The sequence below is a fragment of the Buteo buteo genome, chromosome 13, assembly GCF_964188355.1.
Source record: "Buteo buteo chromosome 13, bButBut1.hap1.1, whole genome shotgun sequence".
Classification (NCBI taxonomy): domain Eukaryota; kingdom Metazoa; phylum Chordata; class Aves; order Accipitriformes; family Accipitridae; genus Buteo; species Buteo buteo.
This window is the reverse complement of record NC_134183.1, coordinates 35,369,012-35,389,181: the sequence shown is the minus strand read 5'-3', so window position 1 is coordinate 35,389,181 and position 20,170 is coordinate 35,369,012. Positions and strand designations below refer to the sequence as shown.

At 39.6% G+C, this 20,170-nt stretch overlaps 2 protein-coding genes across 3 annotated transcripts in view; one reads left to right on the top strand and one right to left on the bottom strand.

The window, feature by feature from the left end:
* Window positions 1–497: 497 nt before the first annotated feature.
* On the bottom strand, window positions 498–6,478 carry DNAJA4 (DnaJ heat shock protein family (Hsp40) member A4). 2 transcript variants are annotated; one of them, XM_075045564.1, is made up of 8 exons: window positions 6,343–6,478; window positions 6,078–6,215; window positions 4,187–4,367; window positions 3,151–3,255; window positions 2,135–2,362; window positions 1,825–2,055; window positions 1,199–1,299; window positions 498–1,107 (listed from the first exon to the last, which is right to left on the bottom strand). In XM_075045564.1, the coding sequence occupies exons 2-8, from the start codon at window positions 6,207–6,209 to the stop codon at window positions 889–891; spliced, it is 1,197 nt and encodes a 398-aa protein (XP_074901665.1). In that variant the 5' UTR covers window positions 6,210–6,215; window positions 6,343–6,478; the 3' UTR covers window positions 498–888. The 2 variants fall into 2 exon arrangements, with proteins under 2 accessions (XP_074901665.1, XP_074901666.1); XM_075045565.1 differs by lacking the exons at window positions 4,187–4,367; window positions 6,343–6,478 and having other exon boundaries at window positions 6,078–6,209.
* A 6,748-nt stretch (window positions 6,479–13,226) lies between these two features.
* Window positions 13,227–20,170, top strand: part of ACSBG1 (acyl-CoA synthetase bubblegum family member 1) — a 46,592-nt gene continuing 39,648 nt past the window's right edge. Inside the window, exon 1 of the mRNA XM_075045563.1 lies at window positions 13,227–14,184. Within this exon, the coding sequence (XP_074901664.1) occupies window positions 14,105–14,184 (80 nt within the window). The 5' untranslated portion in view covers window positions 13,227–14,104. The remainder of the gene's footprint in view (window positions 14,185–20,170) is intronic.

Genomic DNA, 20,170 nt, shown 5'->3' with positions numbered 1-20,170 from the left:
TTTCATGTTATAAAACAGCAGCAGTATACCCAACACATGTGGTTTTGGTTTATCCATCTTAGTTAAGGCTCAAGTAAACAACACCTAGGAGAAAGTAAAAACCCTTTCTAGGGAAGGGTGAAATATAGAGCTTGAGCTTCTGAAAGATCAAAATTTTATTTGGAAATATTTGCCTTTATGTAAGTGAGAAGTATGTGGGGTACACTCTATACACATTAGAAGGATATCTTATAACTCTAAGTTACACTTATATAAAGCTAAGCAGCTGAAGGAATGCTACTCTATTACAACAAAAGAACACAGGGAAGAACACTTATCCAAGGACTGGGGCATGCACAAAATGCTTTGGACATACAAAATGAGGCAGGTACTAGTGCTGCAGCTAACACAAAGATGAATATGGAGAACAATCTAGACTAGGTGGTAGGAGCCTGAGCTTAAAGAAACTTACTTGAAGGGGTTACTAGAGTGGCTCAGAAAGTACAAGAGAAGCATGATAAAATGTGAAGAGTTCTATTTATTAGAAGTTACTTCTGCTATGTTTTATTCTAGGAAATTAATTTTCCAGTATGAAAGTATTTACATAAGACACTCCACTTAGCCTCTATCAATATTGCCAAAGTCTTATATAAATAGCATAGGTGACATAATTTGAGAACCTTCACAGCAAAGGAAAATGTATACCAACTCAGTTGGGTCTCAGCTGTGTGACATTTGCTTTATATATAAAGACTACAAGAACACAATATAAATTAGTTACAAAAAGGTGATACTGATAGCGCAGCAACTCAATTTGCTGAACACAAAAACCACAAGCAGTGGCTCTTACAGCCATGCAGTTTTCATTGTGAAAATTTACATTTTAGATGACATCCATTCCACCTTGCTTTAAGATGTCTGACATTGTACTCCTGTTCTTGGACCCTCCTCATCTTCTTCATAGGCTTCTCCCCCACTGTTACGGTAGGTTTGCTCACTTGGATCAAAATCTTCAAGGTCTACCTGATCCATCTCATCTGTAATCATAACATCTTCTCGTGGAGGAAGCAGAGCCTCTAGCAGACATAGTTTCTCTCTTGGAAGCCAGTAGTGCTCTGGGAACTGGACCTACAATTTCATATATGGTGGTTTTTTTTAATGAATAGTTACTCCTGATGCCAACACTGATACCTTTGCTACAGAAAAGCAGTCAACTTACCAAAAACTGTATAATTAAGCTGCCTTTGTCCATTGGAGATTTGTAGACAGGCATCCCTTCATTGTAGATACACTTTAGGTCACCATGTTTTATGACTTCACCTACATGGAGATTAAGAGCTGTAAGTAAGCTTTCGTGGCATTTCATAGCCATGAAAAAGCAGGGTTATACACAAGCAGTGTTCCCACAGCATCTGAGAGAAATGAGTTAGCAGCTCATGAAAAAGGCTGCAGACTGAAAAGTACTAAAACCACGCTATACAAAAGTAAGGCCATTAAGGCTATTTCCTCTACTGTAAGAGAAGCAGGTTTGCTTAGCACAGCTTTCAGGCTGAATTAACAGATAATCTAGTAAAGTTTAAGTTTCTGGCCTCTTGAATATTTTCCTGGCTATCTACCCACCAAGGCTGAAGTTTATTAAGAAGCATTTGACAACCTTAGCTGTAATTCTGCATGTAAAGTTTTAGGAGTGACAAGAATGAACTAAATTAAGTGACCACAAGTGTAGTTTGCATCTATTGCATCAACTGGTTTAAAACAAAACATCACCCCCCCCCAAAAAACCCAGTCCAGGCACACTGAAACAGGCAAGCAGTTTATGTAGCATCAGAACTGTTTAAGACCTACCTGGCCTAGATGATATGACAAGAACTCTGTTATCCAGAGTTTCAATGGTCTTTCTGAAACCACATAAAGCCTCCGAGAGTTGAATTCTCATTTTTGTGATTAAGTCATGCCCTCGCCTCTGAAAGACACTGTGATCCTTTTGATCAAGCACAATTATAACATCACCAGGCTCCAGATCAGGCTCCTGGTCACCTTCTCCATGAAATACTATCTTCTGACCATCTTTCATACCTGGAGAAAAGAAACCCATTTATGCTCTACAGAACTATAGACTACAGTAAGGGACACAGCACAAATACACATTTCTTACCTTTATCAACATGAACTTCTATGATCTTTTTCTCTCTTACAACCTTACAGCCATTGCAGTTGTCACACCTGTCCTTCGGATTTATTCTTTCACCTTGGCCTTTGCATTCTGGACACACAGTTTGGATTTGTTGTACCATTCCAGGTCCAATCTGCTGAACTAGAACTTGCATTCCTCTTCCTTTACACACAGGGCACTTTTCTATTGCCCCTCTCTTTCCACCATAACCTTTGACAAAAAAGTTAAAGCTGATCTCAGTCTCGAAAAAAAAAAATAAAATTACTTGACAGTAGTCAGGCTGGAACTCATTGACTTCAAGAGCACTTTTAGGGCAACTTAGTGTAGTTCAGTAATATATTTCCAATGTAATTGGAATTTAGTTTACATCACAAAACATGCCCCACGAGTTATAAGTTTCTACATGCAAAAGAAAGTAAAGTTTTCTATGCACAGCTTATTTCATTAGCCTCTGCCCCACCTTCCAATACATCTTGGTTTTCAAGGAACTATCAGCATACCAACTTCCAAGACCTAGACATTCCATTAATACTTTTCAAAGAATCTGCTTACTAAATATTTAATAGTGTACTAAGATACAAGACTTCATTAAGATTTACCTCAAAGACTAGTCATTACAGATACTTAATAGCTGTAAAATAAGTTGTGTAATCCAAGCTAGACTTCTACCAACAGCAATTAAAAGAAAGTTTAACAAAACAGCCATTTATTAAAGTTCCAGATTAAGACACTTTTAATTTAGATACCCTTAACTATAATTCTCAGTGAGTTTAAGTCTGCCATTAGAACAATAACTTTATACCACTATGGATAAGCATAAATAAGAATAAAATACTCTGGCAGACTTGGGGGGTGCAGGGGAGAAAAATAAACACCCCCCCCCAAACACACTTTATTCCCAGCCCCCCACCCTGCCAATGTTCTTTAAAAACAACAAAAAAGAAACCAAAAAACTTGGAGTAAGAGGGGTTTGAAACTACTCCTTTTTTTTTTTTTACCTTCACACTTTCCACAAATAACATTCTTTTGCAGTGCCAGTTTCCTTGTAATACCATTATATAAGTCTTCAAGAGATACACCTAACTGGTGCACAACATTTTTGCCTTTAAAAAAAACCAACAGAAGAGCAAGATTAATTCTGATTCAGCTGTTGTAAGGACAAATGTTTATTTAAAGTCTTCTATGCTTGTTCATACATGCAGTCTCACTGAGGAAATGTAAAGTTCATTCCAAACTTTGAAGACAGCTCAGCCCCCTTAAAAGCATGTACAGTTCCATCTGTTTCCACTGAGCTGCACCCACTTATGTCAGAACATAAAGTTTAGCTGTAATTAAGCAAAGCATCATTAAAGCCACCCTATCCCTGCTCCTACCCCTAATTTTATAAGCTTAACTGAAACAGCAAGATGCAAGGACACTACCAGCTTCAGATCTAGTCAATTTAGAAGTTGCTATTATGCCTACCTATAAATTTCCGTGCCACTTCATAGCATAATTTCAAAGATTTTACAGCAAGTTACTACTTGCTCCTTCAACAGACTTTGGGCATGGAAAAAGACAAAAATCATACTGTGCTTTTGGCTGCACTCTGTACTCAGTTTCACATAATTTCTCCCAAATATTTCCATGAGATTTAACATTACTGAAGTTTAAGTTGATGGTGTCCTTTGAAGCAAGTTGCCCAAAGCATATGAGCAAGTAAGGCACAGATCTAGAAAAAAGATAACTTAAAACAGGTCTAATTCAACGTCTCTAACCTACCAATGTCTCCCCCTCCCCTACACATTACCCACACCCACTTTAACAAAAAATAAACAGAACTCATCAGAAAGACTGCTATGGCTACACCATGTTATCTACTTTATCAGCATCTTAATGCTAGAGTAACTAAAAAAATCATAGTTAACTTGATCTACTGTTGCAATGAGTAATATCCACACTATGTACACTTAGCAGAACAGCAGTACCATAGCACAGGTGTTTTATGCTTAAGTGCATGGTTAGAGTTTCTAGAACTTGTTTAGAACTGTGTACCTCTTCTCTCTCTATTCATTCGGCCTCCACCACCAAAGAACATGTCAAAGATGTCCATGGGTGAAGAGAAGCTGCCGCCACTCAGGCCTCCTTCTTTAATAGCCTGCTCCCCACCCTGGTCATAGAGGTCCCTTTTCTTTGGGTCCGACAGAACTTCATATGCCTGGGATATGAGTTTAAACTAAAAAGAAAAAAGAAGCTCTGAACAACTATGACCAAGAGGAAAAGTAACCCTCTCATATGCAACTCCATCTTCAGATTGAGCCACTACAGCATTTGCCTTTTTCCAAAAGGAAACTCCCTGAACAAATGCGTAATTGACTATAATAGTATGCTTTTGTCCAGGAAAACCACCCCTTTTCTCCCTCTCCCCTCCCTCCTCCCATGTTGCAAGTAGGCTTAATTCAGAGTCACATCCAATTTACAAGCATATACAAACTACGCTTTGATGATGGTGGTAGTTGCAACCATTATACACCTCTAACAGATCCATTTAGAAAGGGATATGATACTATCCCCAAAGTCTTGGGGATCCCCAGATGCTCTATGGCCACAGCAGTGCTAGTTATTCTAGAGCTACACAGGGATCCTTCATGCCTGCTGAGCTGCTACATCCAGCTAGAACTAAACAGATATTTAAGTGACCAGACACTGGTGTTGCTTACTCATTGCAAATAGAAAGACTTAAGATACAAATCAAAGCATCCACTGTATCAAAATAATTAAGGGATTTTTTGAAATAGCTATCAAGAATTTCCTATTACTAAGATGACTAAGTCAATTTTTAAGCTCAATTTGCTCTTACTGAAACGACTACTTCCATTTTAAACATGATTTACTTATAACCAGGTAAAGCAGTGTAAGTAAGAAAGCAGGCCAAAAATAAAAGCAGAAAAGGTTACCTTTGACTATGTTACTATTTAACTACCTTGGGTTTTGTAAATTGGTGTATTAAATACACAAATATGGAGCTTCTATTCCAATGTTAAGGGATTGTCAGACCAGCTTTTAGATAAAGAATCCTATCATTCAAGTTTTCCATAGTTCTCCAATTGTGGTGCTCATTTATCCTCCTAGGCAACACGTGGAGTTGAGCAGGTCTCTGCTAATAGCACGTGAAATGGTTATGTTGTAAACAGTCCACCCGTGCACAGCCCAGCGATTTTCCCTGGATAGTTACCTTGTACACCTGCATTAGCATTTTCTCGGAAGAAAACTCATCCTGTTCAGGAACACAAATCCATCCAGGGCAACCCCAGCACACACAGCAGTGCTGGCAGCTAGATCCAACACTGGCCTTTGCAACATCTGACACAGCACGATGGCCATTAGGGCACTAGAAATCCTTTCAGCTTTGCCTGTTTTAACCAGCATCTCAGTAAGAATGAGCTCCCTTGTCAACTACGGGGAGACCGGTAGGAACTGCGCCCCAAAAGAGGAACTAACACACCCCCTCCTGCCACAGCTGGGCCCTCAGGCCTGCTAGCAGTTTCAGATGTCTTTCACAGACTCTGAAGAAGGGGAGCCCTTCATTTCCTCGCACTATGCTGCGGGAACGGCGTTACGTCCGTCCTTTGGGCAAAGCACAGTTTTCAGGTAAAAATACGGGCGCGCTTCCCGCCGGCGTACGTTAACCAGGACCGGTACGTGGCCGACCCGCGGTGCCCCACGCGGGCGGCTCCGCCACAGCCCCAGCTTCTCCTGCCGGAGTCGCCCATTTTGAGGTCCAGCGGCGCCTGCGGTAAGCCTCGCCGGCGCAGGCAGGGCCCGGCCCCGGCCCCGCGCCACCCCGCCGCAGGTGCCGCCGGGAGCGCTGCCGCCTCACCGCGGGCGGCCCACCGGCTCCCGGTCCCAAACCGAGCCCCCAAGCCCGATCCCGGCCCCCGCGTACCCGCTCGCCCTCGCTGGGGTTCTTGTCCGGGTGGTACTTCAGCGCCAGCTTGCGATAGGCGCGCTTGATCTCCTCGGAGGAGGCATTGGGTTTCACCTGCAAGATGTCGTAGTACTCCGTCTCCTTCACCATGGTGCCCTGCGGAAGGACGCGCCGCGTTAGTGACTCCCCGCTACCCCCCCGTTACGCCCCCGCCCGGGACGCGCGGCCCAGAGCGGGCCACCCCCGCCCGGCATCCCGCCGAGGCCCACCGGACCGCGCTCACCGCCGCGGAACGCCGCGCTCCTGCCGCCCCACTCGCCGATCGCCGTTGCCCCGCCTCTTCCGCGGGGTTTTATATGGGCGCCGGCCGAATCTTCTGGAATGACGCCGCCCTACGTCACGGCCTTGGAACGGTCTAGAATTCCCGCGCGTGACGTCACCGCCGGTACGTTCCCGGGGGGGAGCGGGGGGGGGGGGGTGGTTTTCCGCCCGGCGCCTCAGGAGCGGAGGTGGGGGGGGCGGCGGCGGCTGTGAGGAGAGGAGAGGAGAGGAGAGGGGAGACGCCGCACTGTGGCGGGAGCGGCCCGGGCAGGTCACTTCCCGCCTTCCTCCTGGAGAAGGAGGAGGTGGCTCCGCTAAGGGGCGGTTTTCTTTCTGTCAGGTATCATGGGCTTTGGTCACTCAAGTGCAATTTCACGTCAGCCTTCTTAATCGGTGGTAGTTTTCCTTCCTTTCTCTCCCGTGAAATGCACTCATTCGCATCTGGCTCTCCGGAGAGTCCGACGAGCACCCTCGCACAAACTTCCCCGCTCCTGGCAAGCGAGCACTGGCTGCGCGTAAAGAAGGGGGTCTCATTAGTTAATGAAGACTGGATTTCTGACGCCTTTTTCCTCAGTGTTTTGGGCGTTTTAAAATTAATTGAGCTAAAGGTGCTTCCACCCCCCCCCCGCTCTGCATTTGTTGCTCGCCCTTTCTTCAAGCCGGCCTGCCGACAGTGGGCTGGGAAGCTGGGTGAGTTTTCATCTGTCTCTAAGCAACCAAAGGTCTCCAATTAATTATTTAGCGCTCAGGTGAAAGGAGGTAGCGGTGCTGCTGTGGTAGCTGAGTAAAAGCATGTTTTCATAGATGACAACAGATCAAGGTTGAAAATGACAAGTGAAAAATACAGAAAAGCTGTATGAACTAAGAACAGATCTTGTTCAAACTCGAGTAGAAATGCTTACAATTACTTTTTATTCCAGGAAACAGTACTTTATTCCTGGAAACAGCTCTATAAAACAAGAACATCTCCTCTGGTTATGATAACCCAAAGGCTGCAGCGCTCTGACAATCGCAGTACAGGTAAAAAGTTAAGATGACCATAAAGAAAAGAACCGTGTTGCATTGCCTAACAGTGGAAAACAAAGAAAAAAAAAAAGAAAAAAAGGCAGTGTGGATTTTGAATAAAAAGTTTTGATGGCTTAAAGCTCTAGTGTCATTATAATGAACTTTCTACTGTATTTCACGTAAATACTATTAGAAGATTGAATTAATGCAATCTGTTCTTTGTGTACTCCTGCTTATATTGAGCATGTAGACTTACTAAAGGAGAGGGAGCTAATCTACAGGAAAATAAGCCAAAATATCAATGAAAGGAACAGTTCAAAACCACAAGAAAGAAATGAGCGTTGGTAACTATTATTTTCTTTTAAGCGTAATTATCAGCAGCTGAACATGTAAATCTGTGTTTTGCAATTGTGAATTTATATTGAAAAATAAATACAGAAATTATTTTCTAAAATAACTATAGTAAGTTACTCTGTAAACTTGTAGGCTGAGGATTGTGTATCCCTTTTTTAAGGGGGAAAACCCAGTTTATTTAATAATGGTGTTCACCTTAAAGATAAATTAGCTATAATCCTATAGTCCTGAAGATAATATTCCTGTATAAGAAGAAATGATAAATCTGTTAATAGCTTTGCTGTAGCTGAATGCTTCAGCGGGTGACAGGCTTTCAAAGCACATAATGAATGTCACAGATCAATTTATAGTACGTTGTAAAGAGACAGTATGTAATTTCTGTGACTAGAAACCCTAATGTAGGTATCCATAGATATTGGTAAATATAATATGAACTCAGACTCGTGGGTGGTTTCTTAGTAGTAAGAGCCAAAAACTTTGCTGGTATGGATCTTTGCTTAAGAGGATTGAGCCTCCTGCTTTGTTTACTTTCCTTTCATTTTATTAGAGGGAGCTATCAGGTTATATTTACTTTATCTTTAATAGTCAGTATTTGTTTTCTCCATCTTTGGTTCCAGTTGGTACAACCAAACTCCTTATTTATTCAAAGAATGAGTGGGAAAAGTAGTAAGGGCTGGTGGTTTTGATTACCAAAATAGGAGAGAGATCAGTCCATCAGTATTCTTCACATCATCATCTGCATCTCCTGCATCGCTCTAGTCTGGGAACTGCAGTCATCCTGGTACCTGTGGGGAATACAGTACTTCTCTAGCTGTCTGAAGCAAAACATTTCCTATTTATCAATACTGTATTTATGGAACAGAGTTGGAATCTTCAGTAGCTGATTTTACTCATTTTATTTGTCATAATTAGTAATAAATGTAATACAGCCTGTAGACATATTTCTCACCAATTACAGTGGTGGTTCCTCTACTCAACAAACCTGGTGATCAAGTGTGTATATGCTGAGTTCTGTTTCTTTTGCTACACACCTTGCCTCCTTAAGTCTGTGGTTGTTCCCAAGCAGTAGTTGCTTACACATTTCTCAGATGAACAGCTGATCTCTTTTACTATTCTTTCCCTTACTTTCTCTCTTGCTGCACGTAATATTATGAATGGCTTTGTAATTTTTTACTTGCACAGTATCAAATTTGCGTGTAGGTGTAAACAGGAAAACTACCAGAGAATTTCCATTCTCTGCAAGTAGGCAGGGCTGGACTGGGATTGGGGAATAATTAGATCCTACTGCCAGTTTCATTTAACCACCAGAGGACTCTGCCTTGGGTTCTGAAATAGGTATTCCCACTGTTGGCACAAAACAAGTCAAAACACTGCCTCACACCTGGCCTTGGGAGCACACAGCATCTTTATATGCTACAATAATTATGCATTTATCTTTTAATCTCTGCTATATGAAATTCGCATGGAATCTCCTTGTTTGCATTTCTGTCTTTTATCTGGCCGTGTTACCATTTCTCGTTAATCATGCCTTCTAAACTGTGAAGCTGTTGTTGGCAACAGCATCCTGGAGACACAGGTAAGAGTACAATCTGCTGAATTGCAGCTGCGGTTTCTTGCAGCACCCTTGATTTTTGTAAAGAAGTTCCAAGAATAACTTTCATTATGAACACCTGAAAAAAAAAATCAGGAATCTGAGGGCTTGAAACTTGTGTCTGTTTTCAGTCACACTAAAGATAATAGTGCATATATAATATAATGCATAAAGAGCTTGAGTAGTCCTTCTGGAAGGTAAAATCAGAATCACAACATACTTTCCTTGGTGTTGAGCTGGATTCTTTCAGCATCTAAACCTGAACAGGTACCGTGATTTCCACAAAGCTGTTAGGAAAACACCCTTTAAATAATACTTTTAACCTATGATTTTTAGTTTTACTTAAAATATACTTTAAAAGGGCTATTTAAAGTATAACAGTTTCATGTAATAGACCTTTAATGGTACTGGAACTTTTTACCCATAATTAATATCTCTAAAGGATGTTTTGTACAGAAACAAGCTCTTCGGAAAATCTTTTTGCCTGTGATGGAAAGTAAAAGATTGTATCTGCAAGAAAATTTAAATGATGGCATTTGTTTTGAGCTATTATAGGACAGTGTATAGTGAGTGACTAGCATCTTCAGAGGATTTTTCTGAGGCAAGTTTTAATTAAAATGTGCAACAATTTGTAGTAATTAATTTTAATTCCTAGTAATACAGAAGGAGTAAGAACTGTTTTCATAGTACAGCTTTGACTGGTTAAAGGCTGGGCATCTCTAAGTGGTTTGGGCCTGTAGAAAATTTGACTGCAAATATGACGGGTTAAATGAACACCTATAGGTAAATGTGAAAACGCAAGCTATTTAATTTGACTCAAAACCAATCTTTTCCTTAGAAAGAAGCAGCAAAATTGTTTCTAGATGTGCCTGTCCTCAGACCAACTGTCTTCTTGACCTGACAGGATGTTCTGCCTCTTCCCAGTTGCTCAGAAACAGCTGCCTCTTTTTCCAGATGTGCATTTGCAGCTACTTTTTTTCTTCTTTATGATTCTCTTCCTTAATTAGTACAAACTGGTAGTTACAGGCAAATCTAAGATGCTTTTGTTATTGGCACTCAGACTCCCGAAGCTTTGCACAAATTAATCTGTGTTTTTTCTCTGTATTGTTGTAGAACAATTCCCTAGAAAGCAGAATGCATTGTTCAGAAAGGCAAAATGAAATTCCTGTTGCTGTGGCATGGTCAATTAGAGAAAATATTTTTACAGAGAGATAGCTACTGGAAATTTTGTGAAATATTAATACATGAAGCTGGTTATGCTTCTGGATAGCAAAGTGGTTTGTGGGATAAACTGCTTCACCTGGCAAATGTACATGAGGTAGTCTTGGTTTTTTTGCCTACAGATGCTGATTTGAGTATGGATAAATTCTCTTCAGTTTTGCAAGTATGGGGAGACACAGCTAGGGGTAAAAGTTGTCCTTTTCCTAATCTGAATTCCTTCATTAGAAATGAATTGGTATAAAAAGTGTATGTGAGTTTAAAAAGATGTTGCTTACCTGGGGCTTTTCATTATGGAATCTGCCCTCAGCATCTTCTCCTTGGCCCAAGCTAGCGTAAATGTGTTGATCTTTAAGGTATGCGTTGAGACTCATTTGTTTACTAAGACTTAATGGAGGCTTAGCCACAGTAATGTTTGAAGACATCTTTGGGTTTAGAATTTTGCTTAAACTCTGAAACTTACTCTTGTTTAAGAGTAACTGTGGAGTTGATTGTGTTTTTATTTTAGCTAAAATGTTTTAGAGGCCAAAATTAAATCTTTAATTTTATGAGAAACGGGGGGGGGCGGAATATCTGTGAATATATTGTGTGTGAAAGCTGTATATAATCACAGTAAATGCAGTTAACAGCCGTCCAGGAACATAGCAGACAGCATGCTGCAATTAGTAGCAAGTTGAAAAACTGCCAGGCTCGAAGAGGGCTGATTTGAAATAATGAAAAAAAAGATTAGAATTGGTGCCAGTTTTGTAAATAAATGTAACAAAGCCTTTGAAATAAAAACTGTAAAGGTTATTAGATGTTTTGCTGGTGGTTGTTGTGGGGTGAGGGTTTTTTTGTTTTGTTTTAGACTCAGTGCTGAGAGTCTGGAATAACAGTAGGCCTACCAGTTTAACAACATGCTTGTACCAAAAAGCATTGTTTTACACTAAGATGTTTGTTACACAATTTAAAAAAAAAAAAAAAGCCAATCGCACAGAGTTGTTTTGTTACATGAATCAACAACCTGCTTAAACTAATTGGGATGAACAGCAAGGAGCATCCAGAATTAGTATACTCCTTCATTCGTTTTAAATGCAAGTTTTATGGCAAAACATAAACATTCTTGCCTTACAAGTAAAGAAATGGGGGAGGAAACATCCTGTCCCAAACATGAAGGGGTGCTGTACGTTCCACCCACTCTGAGGCTGATGGGCACATTGTGGTTCTGTTGGTTACTGACCTTAGTAACAACATTGCTTTGTTTTGGCCTCTGTAATATTTCTGCTTGGGATCTTGTGACAGTGCAAGTTTGTAGCGACGAACTTTAACTCGAAGTATCAGTCACTAATTCCGGAAAGATACCTATCATAATTGCAGAGCAAAGGATGTGAACAATATGTGAGCTTTATTTGCCTCTTAATTTCCTCCATAGCTTTGTAAGCCTGTCAACACCCAGAAATCTTAACCTGTAGCTGGAGAAAGCAGCCCATCCCACTGCAAAAATTTCGTCTGAGTCTAGTGCAGTCTTGTGCAAGTTGCATGTGGCTAGATATAGGCATGTAAGAAAATGACCATAGCACCACGTAAACTGCAGCACGTAGAAATCATTTAAAGGTAAAGATCATTCCTCACTCAACTCTATGTACATTGCTAGCCCTATTTATTAGGATGTATTACTTGAAACTTGAAGAGTACCTAGAAATGTTGTACCAGAACTACAAAGGCAGATGCTGTGTAGAACTATTTCTTACAGCATGATGTTCATAAACCTATTGTTAAAATGACAGGACTGTTTGTAGCTGACAATTGCAGGAAACCTACAATTTATCAGTCATGTGAGTTTTCTGTTACAGTCAAACAGTCCAAAAGCAACTCTTCTCCACCAGTCCCCCCTGATAAATTGCCCTTTTGTCACTTTTGTTACCGGGGAGTGATTTAGCATCAGAGAATCCTTGATTGCGTCAAAATAATGTTCTAACCATCAGTTAGTTTAAGGAAGATTATATGAAAAACAGAACAAAAAAATCCTTTCTAAACACAGTATGTATAGAAGAGATGTATATTTGAGGTTTTCTGTTTATTTGCTGAAAGTACAAGTTTTAGAGAATTAACAGCTGTTTTCCTTCCATGAGACCATTCTGTTACCTAGCCACTCAACCTGAGATGCAATCCAAGCAAGGTAATTAGTGGTTGTCTGATTGGATTTCTGCATATAACATAGCATGTAAAATGTTTTGGATGACCAGAAGAAGAAAAAAGAATGAGATTTCTTGCAACAGAGTTTAATCCTGTTTTTTCTTTATAGTATTTCTGGAAAGCTAGTTGCAAGCCTGTGGAAGATACCTAGTGGCTTTCTGCAAAGAATCATCAGAACAAAGTGGGAATTTGGAGAGTTACCCTAAAATGAAGGAACTAAATCAGTCCTGACAAAAAATGAATTTTTGCTGCGTAAGATGACACATTTTTACCATTGAAATATCCCCTGTTCTGTGTTCAGTTATTTTCAAAGCAAGTTTCTGGTGTGAGAATAGACCCCTTAGAATCCCAATGCGAAGTTTTCTTTCTTTTCCTTTCATTTCAAATTGCATTATCTGCAATTAGGTATTTGGATGTGGTGCAAGATACTCTGGAATAAAAGTCATATCTTTCTATCAAGTTAGATGTTTACTAGTCTTATGTTTTCCTAATCACTATGGCTTTGTACCACTAAATAAAACATTCTAGATCATGTTCTCTGGCTCTGAAGGCAAATGGCCTGGCACAGCTTGCATCGTTCTCTTCCTCCTCCAGACAGGGTAGTCATTAACTTCATCTCCCAGTAACAGCCCCTGCCCTGGGTTATCCCCTGGGTTAGGGAAATGCCAGTCTGTGCAGACCAAAACCATCCCATGGAAGGTGCTCACAGTGGGTGGCTTGAGCCATTCTCTGTATGTTTCTTTGTTTACTAGTATAGAAGTAACCTAAGTAGCTGAATGAGACTTTCTTACATCCTGGGAAGTAATTTGTTTAGTCATGTATAGAAACTTCTACAGTATATGGTAGGCCTAGTTCGGTGAAGTTGATGAAGTGCTGGTGTAGTTGTGATGCTGGAGGAGGTGCTTGGCTGTTGAAGTACTGGGTTTTATAGGTATAATTGACTTGAAGGCATTTCCTAATGTAATTAATCTGCATTTTCTTTAAGAAAATAACTTCACTGAATGTTCCTTTTTGAAACTAGAGTTAATAAAATTAGAATTGCTTCAACTTCTATGAATGAATTCATTGGAAAAGAAAAGATTTGCATCTTAAAGCATTGTAGACTCATTAAAATTCTTCTCATGGATAATTAAAGAAAACTGAATTAAAAGGAAAGTTTAACAGTAAGCAGCTCACAGGCAGTGCGACATTTCAAGCATGTTAAAATCGGAAAGAAGTAGCTTTTGTAGCTGTAGTCTCCTCCTCTTGTATTACGTGTTGGTTTTTTTTTTAACAAATAACCAGTTACTGTTGGTTTCTTCAGTTGTCCAAGTAGCTTATTTATGCTTGACCCGCACAGTTCTTTAGCATATTTGTGACCAGCTTTAGAGGGTTTGTCAGCATGCCTAACAGTGGAGAGACTCTTACGAAAAAATTACAAGATGAAAATGCAATGAATATTTCAGAAAGCTATGAAAATGGGTAAAGTAGCTTGAGCATTTATTTTAACAAACTGATTTATCAATTTTTCAAAACTTAAGTGTGTCTTCTACTACCACACAGATCCACAAGAACCTTGTCTGCCTAATGGTGTCTCTGCTGTCAAATGCAGAATAAGGTGTATCTTTTGAGGCTAGAATGAGAAAATTGTAATGAAGATTGTAAATGGATTTATTCTTCTATGCTAACTTCTAGTTTGGCATTAAACCTAATAGCATCATTCAGTATAGAGTATGTTGCTTTTATCCTATTTGCATGTATCTAGTTGTATAGCGTTCATTTTGTAGCACAGAGGCTCTTAGTGCCAAAAGTGGGTTCAGCAGAAGTTCATGTGTAGCAGTTATGACAAGACTGCATGTTTAGCTCCTGTGGCTCAGCTGCTCATGGCTTAGCAAAAATATGGAAGGCTAGCTGAAAATAATGGTAAACTACTAGACTCTTATGCTTCAGCATATTAAATGATTAATGGCTTTTCAACCATGTGGTGAAATTACAGGCATTCTCAAATACCAGAATATAGCAAAGTTCAGATAGTCAAGAAAAAAAAATTTGGTGCTCCTATGCCACCCTTTCATGTGTCTCTGATGGTAGGAGTGGCACTAAATACTCTAGAAGTTCAGTAGCATTTGTTCTGTGCATATTACAATGCATATAATCTACTTTAAATGGACTACCAAAAATACCCCAGCTGCAGCTATGGAAGTAGGTGTCTCTGCCCTTCTGAATTTGGGGGAATAATCCTTAGATGATAATTGGCCTTTGTGGTTGACCATCTTCTTCCCATCAAAGGCAGCAGAACTTAAGGAGGTAACCCACGTCTTAGAGATGGGAGTGGGGAACTGAATTGTAGAACAGTTTGTTTCAGGGTTTATATTACTTTTTTACATGTAAGGTAACCCTACTAGCTGCTATCTTCTGTCCTAGGAAGCACAAAAGGGAAAAATAATTTCTTTTTCCTGTTGCTCCATCACTGGAATGGTATCTTCTGTTAGAGAAAGCTCCACATCTCTAGAGTTTTTTGGAAATACCAATTTTAAGAATAGAACAACACATCTTACAGGAAATATTTTAACTTCTGGTTATTACAAGTTTGTCAATATTGCTGAGTACTAATTATCCATTCCCAGAGTCTGAACTATTGTATCGAGTAGAGACTTACTTTTCTGTTAAGTTAAATCTAACTTCACATCTGTTTAGGTAACAACTTGGATGTTATGTCACTTGAAGATTTGCTTGAGCCTTTCAGGTAAACGGTTGGTTGGGATCATTTTTATCACAATGGTTTCTTCTGTCCCAGGCTTTGTAGTCCTGGGTAAGCATAATTAGGAGCAGACTGTAGACTTAACATTTTTGGAAAAGAAAAAAGTTTAAGAAACCTTTGAAGGCTTTTGACTGTTTTGTTGTTGTTGCTTTTGGAGTCCTAATGCAGTTAATACTAGAATTGTAAGTTTTTTGTTTAATCTGTCCAAAGATCACAAAACAGTATTTGACTTGTGATCAGTATAGGTATACGTACACACTGACTCATGAAAGTTAGGATTTTGCTAAATTAATAATAATGCCTCTATTGTAGTCCACACATGCTTCTATTTGTGATATGCTTAAGCAAAAAAAAGTTTCCATGTTTTCTTTATTTAAAAAAAAAAGCTAGAAGAGAATTTAATAATACGTAGTGGTTTGCATCCACTGCAAACAGGAAATTTAAGCTTTCTGTATTAGAAAGATGTTTAGCATTTAGTTTGTTTTTGAATTTCTAGTGAAAGAATATCACAGAGACTAGAACTCAAAATACTTTTAATGTATTCAAGGTCCTTGGCATAAATACTTCTTTGTTAGTTTTTTGAAGAAGTCAGTGCATGTTATCCTATCAGTGTTGTTTACCTTGTGTATTTTGAAGTTAGGTAGCAAACTTACATACCTTTTTTGTATGCTGGAAGTAGGATTCCAGGTAGAAAGGACTACACAAAGAAAATAAAATTCTAGCAACATGGAAGGAGGAAAACAAGACTTCTTATAAGGCTGAAATTGAAATCAGTGTGACCTAAAAATTGAGGAAGAGATGAAATAATGAGTTCTGTGTGACCTAAGTTTGCTGCGCTCCCTGCAAATAGCCATACAGAGGCAGGTACTGGAAGATTTCAGCTTCAGGTCTGGGTTTTTGCTGTGCAGGGGCGAACACAGCCAGAAAAACTGTACCGAGGTCAGTGAAGGGTTGTAGTGCACTCCTGACTGCTGAATAGAGCATTTTTTGTTTTTTGGTTTTTTTGGGGGGGGAGCGGGGGAGGCAGGGATAAAAAAAGGCTGGATAGTTACATTGTTCATTCCTTCCCGTTTGCTGGCATAGTTCTCAACTATCTGTAAAACTGGTCTGCTCACCAAAATAAATGGCCTGATATTTGAGGATATGTCATCCTAACAAAAGAAAAAAATACTTTAATTTTTTGCAAGTAAAGAGATAGGTTTTACTAGAAGGTGTGTGCCAACTGTGTTATATGGCAAAATAGGTCTCAGCTGTTAACTTTATCTTTATTACTTTGTTCTTTATTGAGCGTTTGTGTTGCTTTTAAATATACCTTTGTGTGGGAAGAAGTTGTATGAGTAATTTGAGAAGGCGCACAAGAAACTGTGGCGCATTAAGAGGCATGGACTCTAGATGGCTGACACAGCAGCCTATAGTTAAGCTTCAGTACTTTTCTGTTGTTACACAAAAATAGCTTACACATGATTAGCAACTTCCTTATCTAAAAGGTCAGGGGTTAACTGCTAACAGACATCTGGGTACACAAAACTACAACGTTCTGGCATCTTATCCTGTGTTCTACTGGTTTGCTCCCATGGTTTCCTTCCAACAAGCATAATTGTGTCTCTTTCCGAAGGTTGTTCTTCACTTGCTGAGGCAGCTAAACTTGTTTCAGAGATATCCACATCTCCCCCTTCTGTATTTATAAAAAAAACTTGTTTCAAAGCTCGATCTATCAAAATGCAAACAAAAATAATTAAACATCCTAATCCCATTTGTAACAGTCCACGTAGTTATGCCGACATTCCTGTAAAAAGACTTTCAAAGATATTAATTCCATCACTTTGTCATAGTTTCTGTACTTGTTCACATAAAACATCAGTACTCTTGTGAATAGATTCTGAATGGTCAGACAAGTTCATGCAACAGAGACTGTCAAAATCTTGACAACCATGACCTTGTGCTAGCAGTAAAAAAATCTATGGTTGCTCTGTTTTGAAGCATCACATGTCTAATTGAATCAACGTCTAACAATAGTCACTCAAAGCCAGGGAGGTTGCATTAGTTTGTTTTGCTAACCAACAGCCAAGTTAATTTAAAGTAGATAGTGCCTGAGCTGTAGCAACTCCAGGTGTTAACACAGATGCTGTTATAATTTCACTAGGACTCCAAAATTCCGTATCACCCTTACAATCAGAAGTAAAGGCATGTGTGGCTCTTCTTTGGTGTTTTACTTTCCTCAGTTTGTGAGTAATGATCACGGATGTATTGGGCATTAATAGGCTTAATCCATCTATGTTATAGGGCCCTCCTTTTGCATATGATGGAATTCCAGGCCATGCATGGTCTCCACAAATTAAAAACAATCCTGGAGGTAATTTGAGTGGGTGATTGTTAGATCTTGATACATTTCTACTAGTATAATTACACCATAAGCTAGCATTTCTAAAAGCTCCTATTGTTGCATTTAGTCATTGACTCATTGATTGATTTTTTTCCTGTATAGTTAAAATATAAACAATAATCGACAAATCTAATTCTTGTGGTTCTCATTCGCTAGCTGGCAGGTATGAGGCCTAACAATCCCAGTTATCAACCATAGTCTGATCAAAAGGTGTCGCACTTTGTTGAGCTTGTGGGATGGGTCACTGATTCGCTTCTATGGGTTGACCCACCAAACAGGTTGTAAAAGGATTCTCTGGAGAAGCAGTCGACAAACACAGCATATCTTGTCCTGTTTTGTCTGCCAAGGTCACCCAAATGTTTGTCTTGGGTTGAGGCGGTATCCGTACTGCTGATGCAGTTATCATCAGGTAGGGATAATGGTGGTTGTGACACAGATGACTTGATCCACCATGCAGGCACCCATCTTGGGGCGGAACCTGTGGAGACACAAGCATATCCTCTACCCCATGTTATTAGAGGGAAAGGTCCTTCCCACTGATTTGTTTGTAAATTTTTTACCATCACTAAAGCTTTATTATTGATTTCAGGATGGGTTTGTGAGTTAAAATGTTGTTGTATAGGAGGCTTATCCTCTGTTCATCGATTTAAAAGATTCAAAACATAACAGGCTTTTGCTACTTGTTCTTGTGGGAATAACTCTTGGCTCCCCCTTTTTTCTTTTTGTTGCATTGTTTTAAGAGTACTATGTGTTCGTTCAATAATTGCCTGTCCTGTGGGTGAGTGAGGAATGCCTGTAACATGTTTTATTCCCCATTGCTGGAAAAACATCTGTGTTTTGTGTGCTATATAGCCTGGGCCATTATCTATTTTTATGGTTTTTGGAACTCCCAAGGTAGCAAAGTGTCGACACATATCTTTAGATTTTTTGCCTGTGTGTACTGAGGCATAAAGGCAGGAAGAAAAGGTATCAATTGACACATGGACATGTTTAAATCTACCAAATTCTGGTATTTGAGTAATGTCTGTCTGCCAAATTTCAAGTGAGGACAATCCTTGTGGATTAATTCTAGCTGAGGGTGTAGGTAAAACATGCTGACAATCAGGGCATGATTTGCACAATTTGTCTAGCTTGGTCTTGTGTTAATTGAAATGACCTTTGCAAGGCTTTTGCATTTTGATAATAAAAGTCATGAGACAGATGGGTTTGTGCAAAATGATCTGGTAATACTGCAGTGCCTGTAAGACGGTCTGCTTCATTATTTCCCTCACTGATAGGTCTTGGTAGAGAGGTATGTGAACGAACATGTTGAATAAAGTATGGCTGTGTTCTTCTATCAAGAAGCCATTTAAGTTCCCAGAGAAGTGCAAATAGCCTTTCATTTGATATTTCTTTTAAAAATGAGTATTCAAGTCTGGAAACAAGACCTGCAACATAAGCAGAGTCTGTTATTATGTTAATTGGAATAGGCCATTTTTTGAAGACATGGACTACCGCAAACAGTTCAGCTATTTGTGGTGAACCCATGACCACATGTATGTCACTATCCCATTGACCTGTTTCATTTCGCCAAACAATCACAGCTTGTCCCGTTTTTCCAGACCCATCAGTGAATACAGTAAGAGCATTAGTTATGGGCATAATAGCCAGTTGTGAGGTAGGCAATAGTGAAAGCGAGTTTAAGGATTGTATTATTTTGTGTCCTGGAAAGTGAATACTTATCTGTCCTGTATAATCTGCCAAAGTGCACTGAAAAGCAAAGGATTGGTGAGTTAAAAAGGTCAATTGTTTTGTATCAAGAGGTAAATAGATCTTGTCCGGTTCTGTACCGTCCAAAGTCATTAAACACTCCCTCCCCTTTTAAATGACCAGGGCTATCATCTCAATAGCTGTGGTAACTGTCTTTCCAAAATTATGGTGTAGAAAAATCCATTCTATAACAATCAATGGATTTATATCCTGTGGAATCCATTGTATTAATAAGCCATAGGGTTGAAAAGTAGACTAAAAACCAAAAAGACTAATCGGATAATTTAGTTTTTGCCTATTGGCAGCCTGATTGGTCAATTTTTCTACTGCTTTGTTAAGAGCAGCTTCTGCTGGGGGACTGAGTTTCCTGGGAGATGTTAAATCTGTATCTCCTTCTAAAAGTTGAAAAAGGGGGTGTAGTTCTTCCGTAGAAATTCCCAGAAGAGGACGGACCCAATTTATGGTCCCCAACAATTTCTGGAGATCATTCAAAGTTTTAATGTCTGTTTGTAAGGTTATTCGTTGTGGTTGAACAAGTTGATCTGAAATTTTCCAGCCTAAATACTGCCAAGGTG

What these genes read in the sequence shown, in the direction of transcription:
- DNAJA4 (XM_075045564.1), bottom strand. Translation starts at nt 6,209, where the DNA reads ATGGTGAAGGAGACGGAGTACTACGACATCTTGCAGGTGAAACCCAAT. An exon ending in AATGAATAGAGAGAGAAGAG is followed by an intron (nt 3,256 to 4,186) that starts GTACACAGTTCT and finishes TTTTTTTTAAAG; the next exon opens with GCAAAAATGTTGTGCACCAG. An exon ending in GCTTAATTATACAGTTTTTG is followed by an intron (nt 1,108 to 1,198) that starts GTAAGTTGACTG and finishes ATGAAATTGTAG; the next exon opens with GTCCAGTTCCCAGAGCACTA.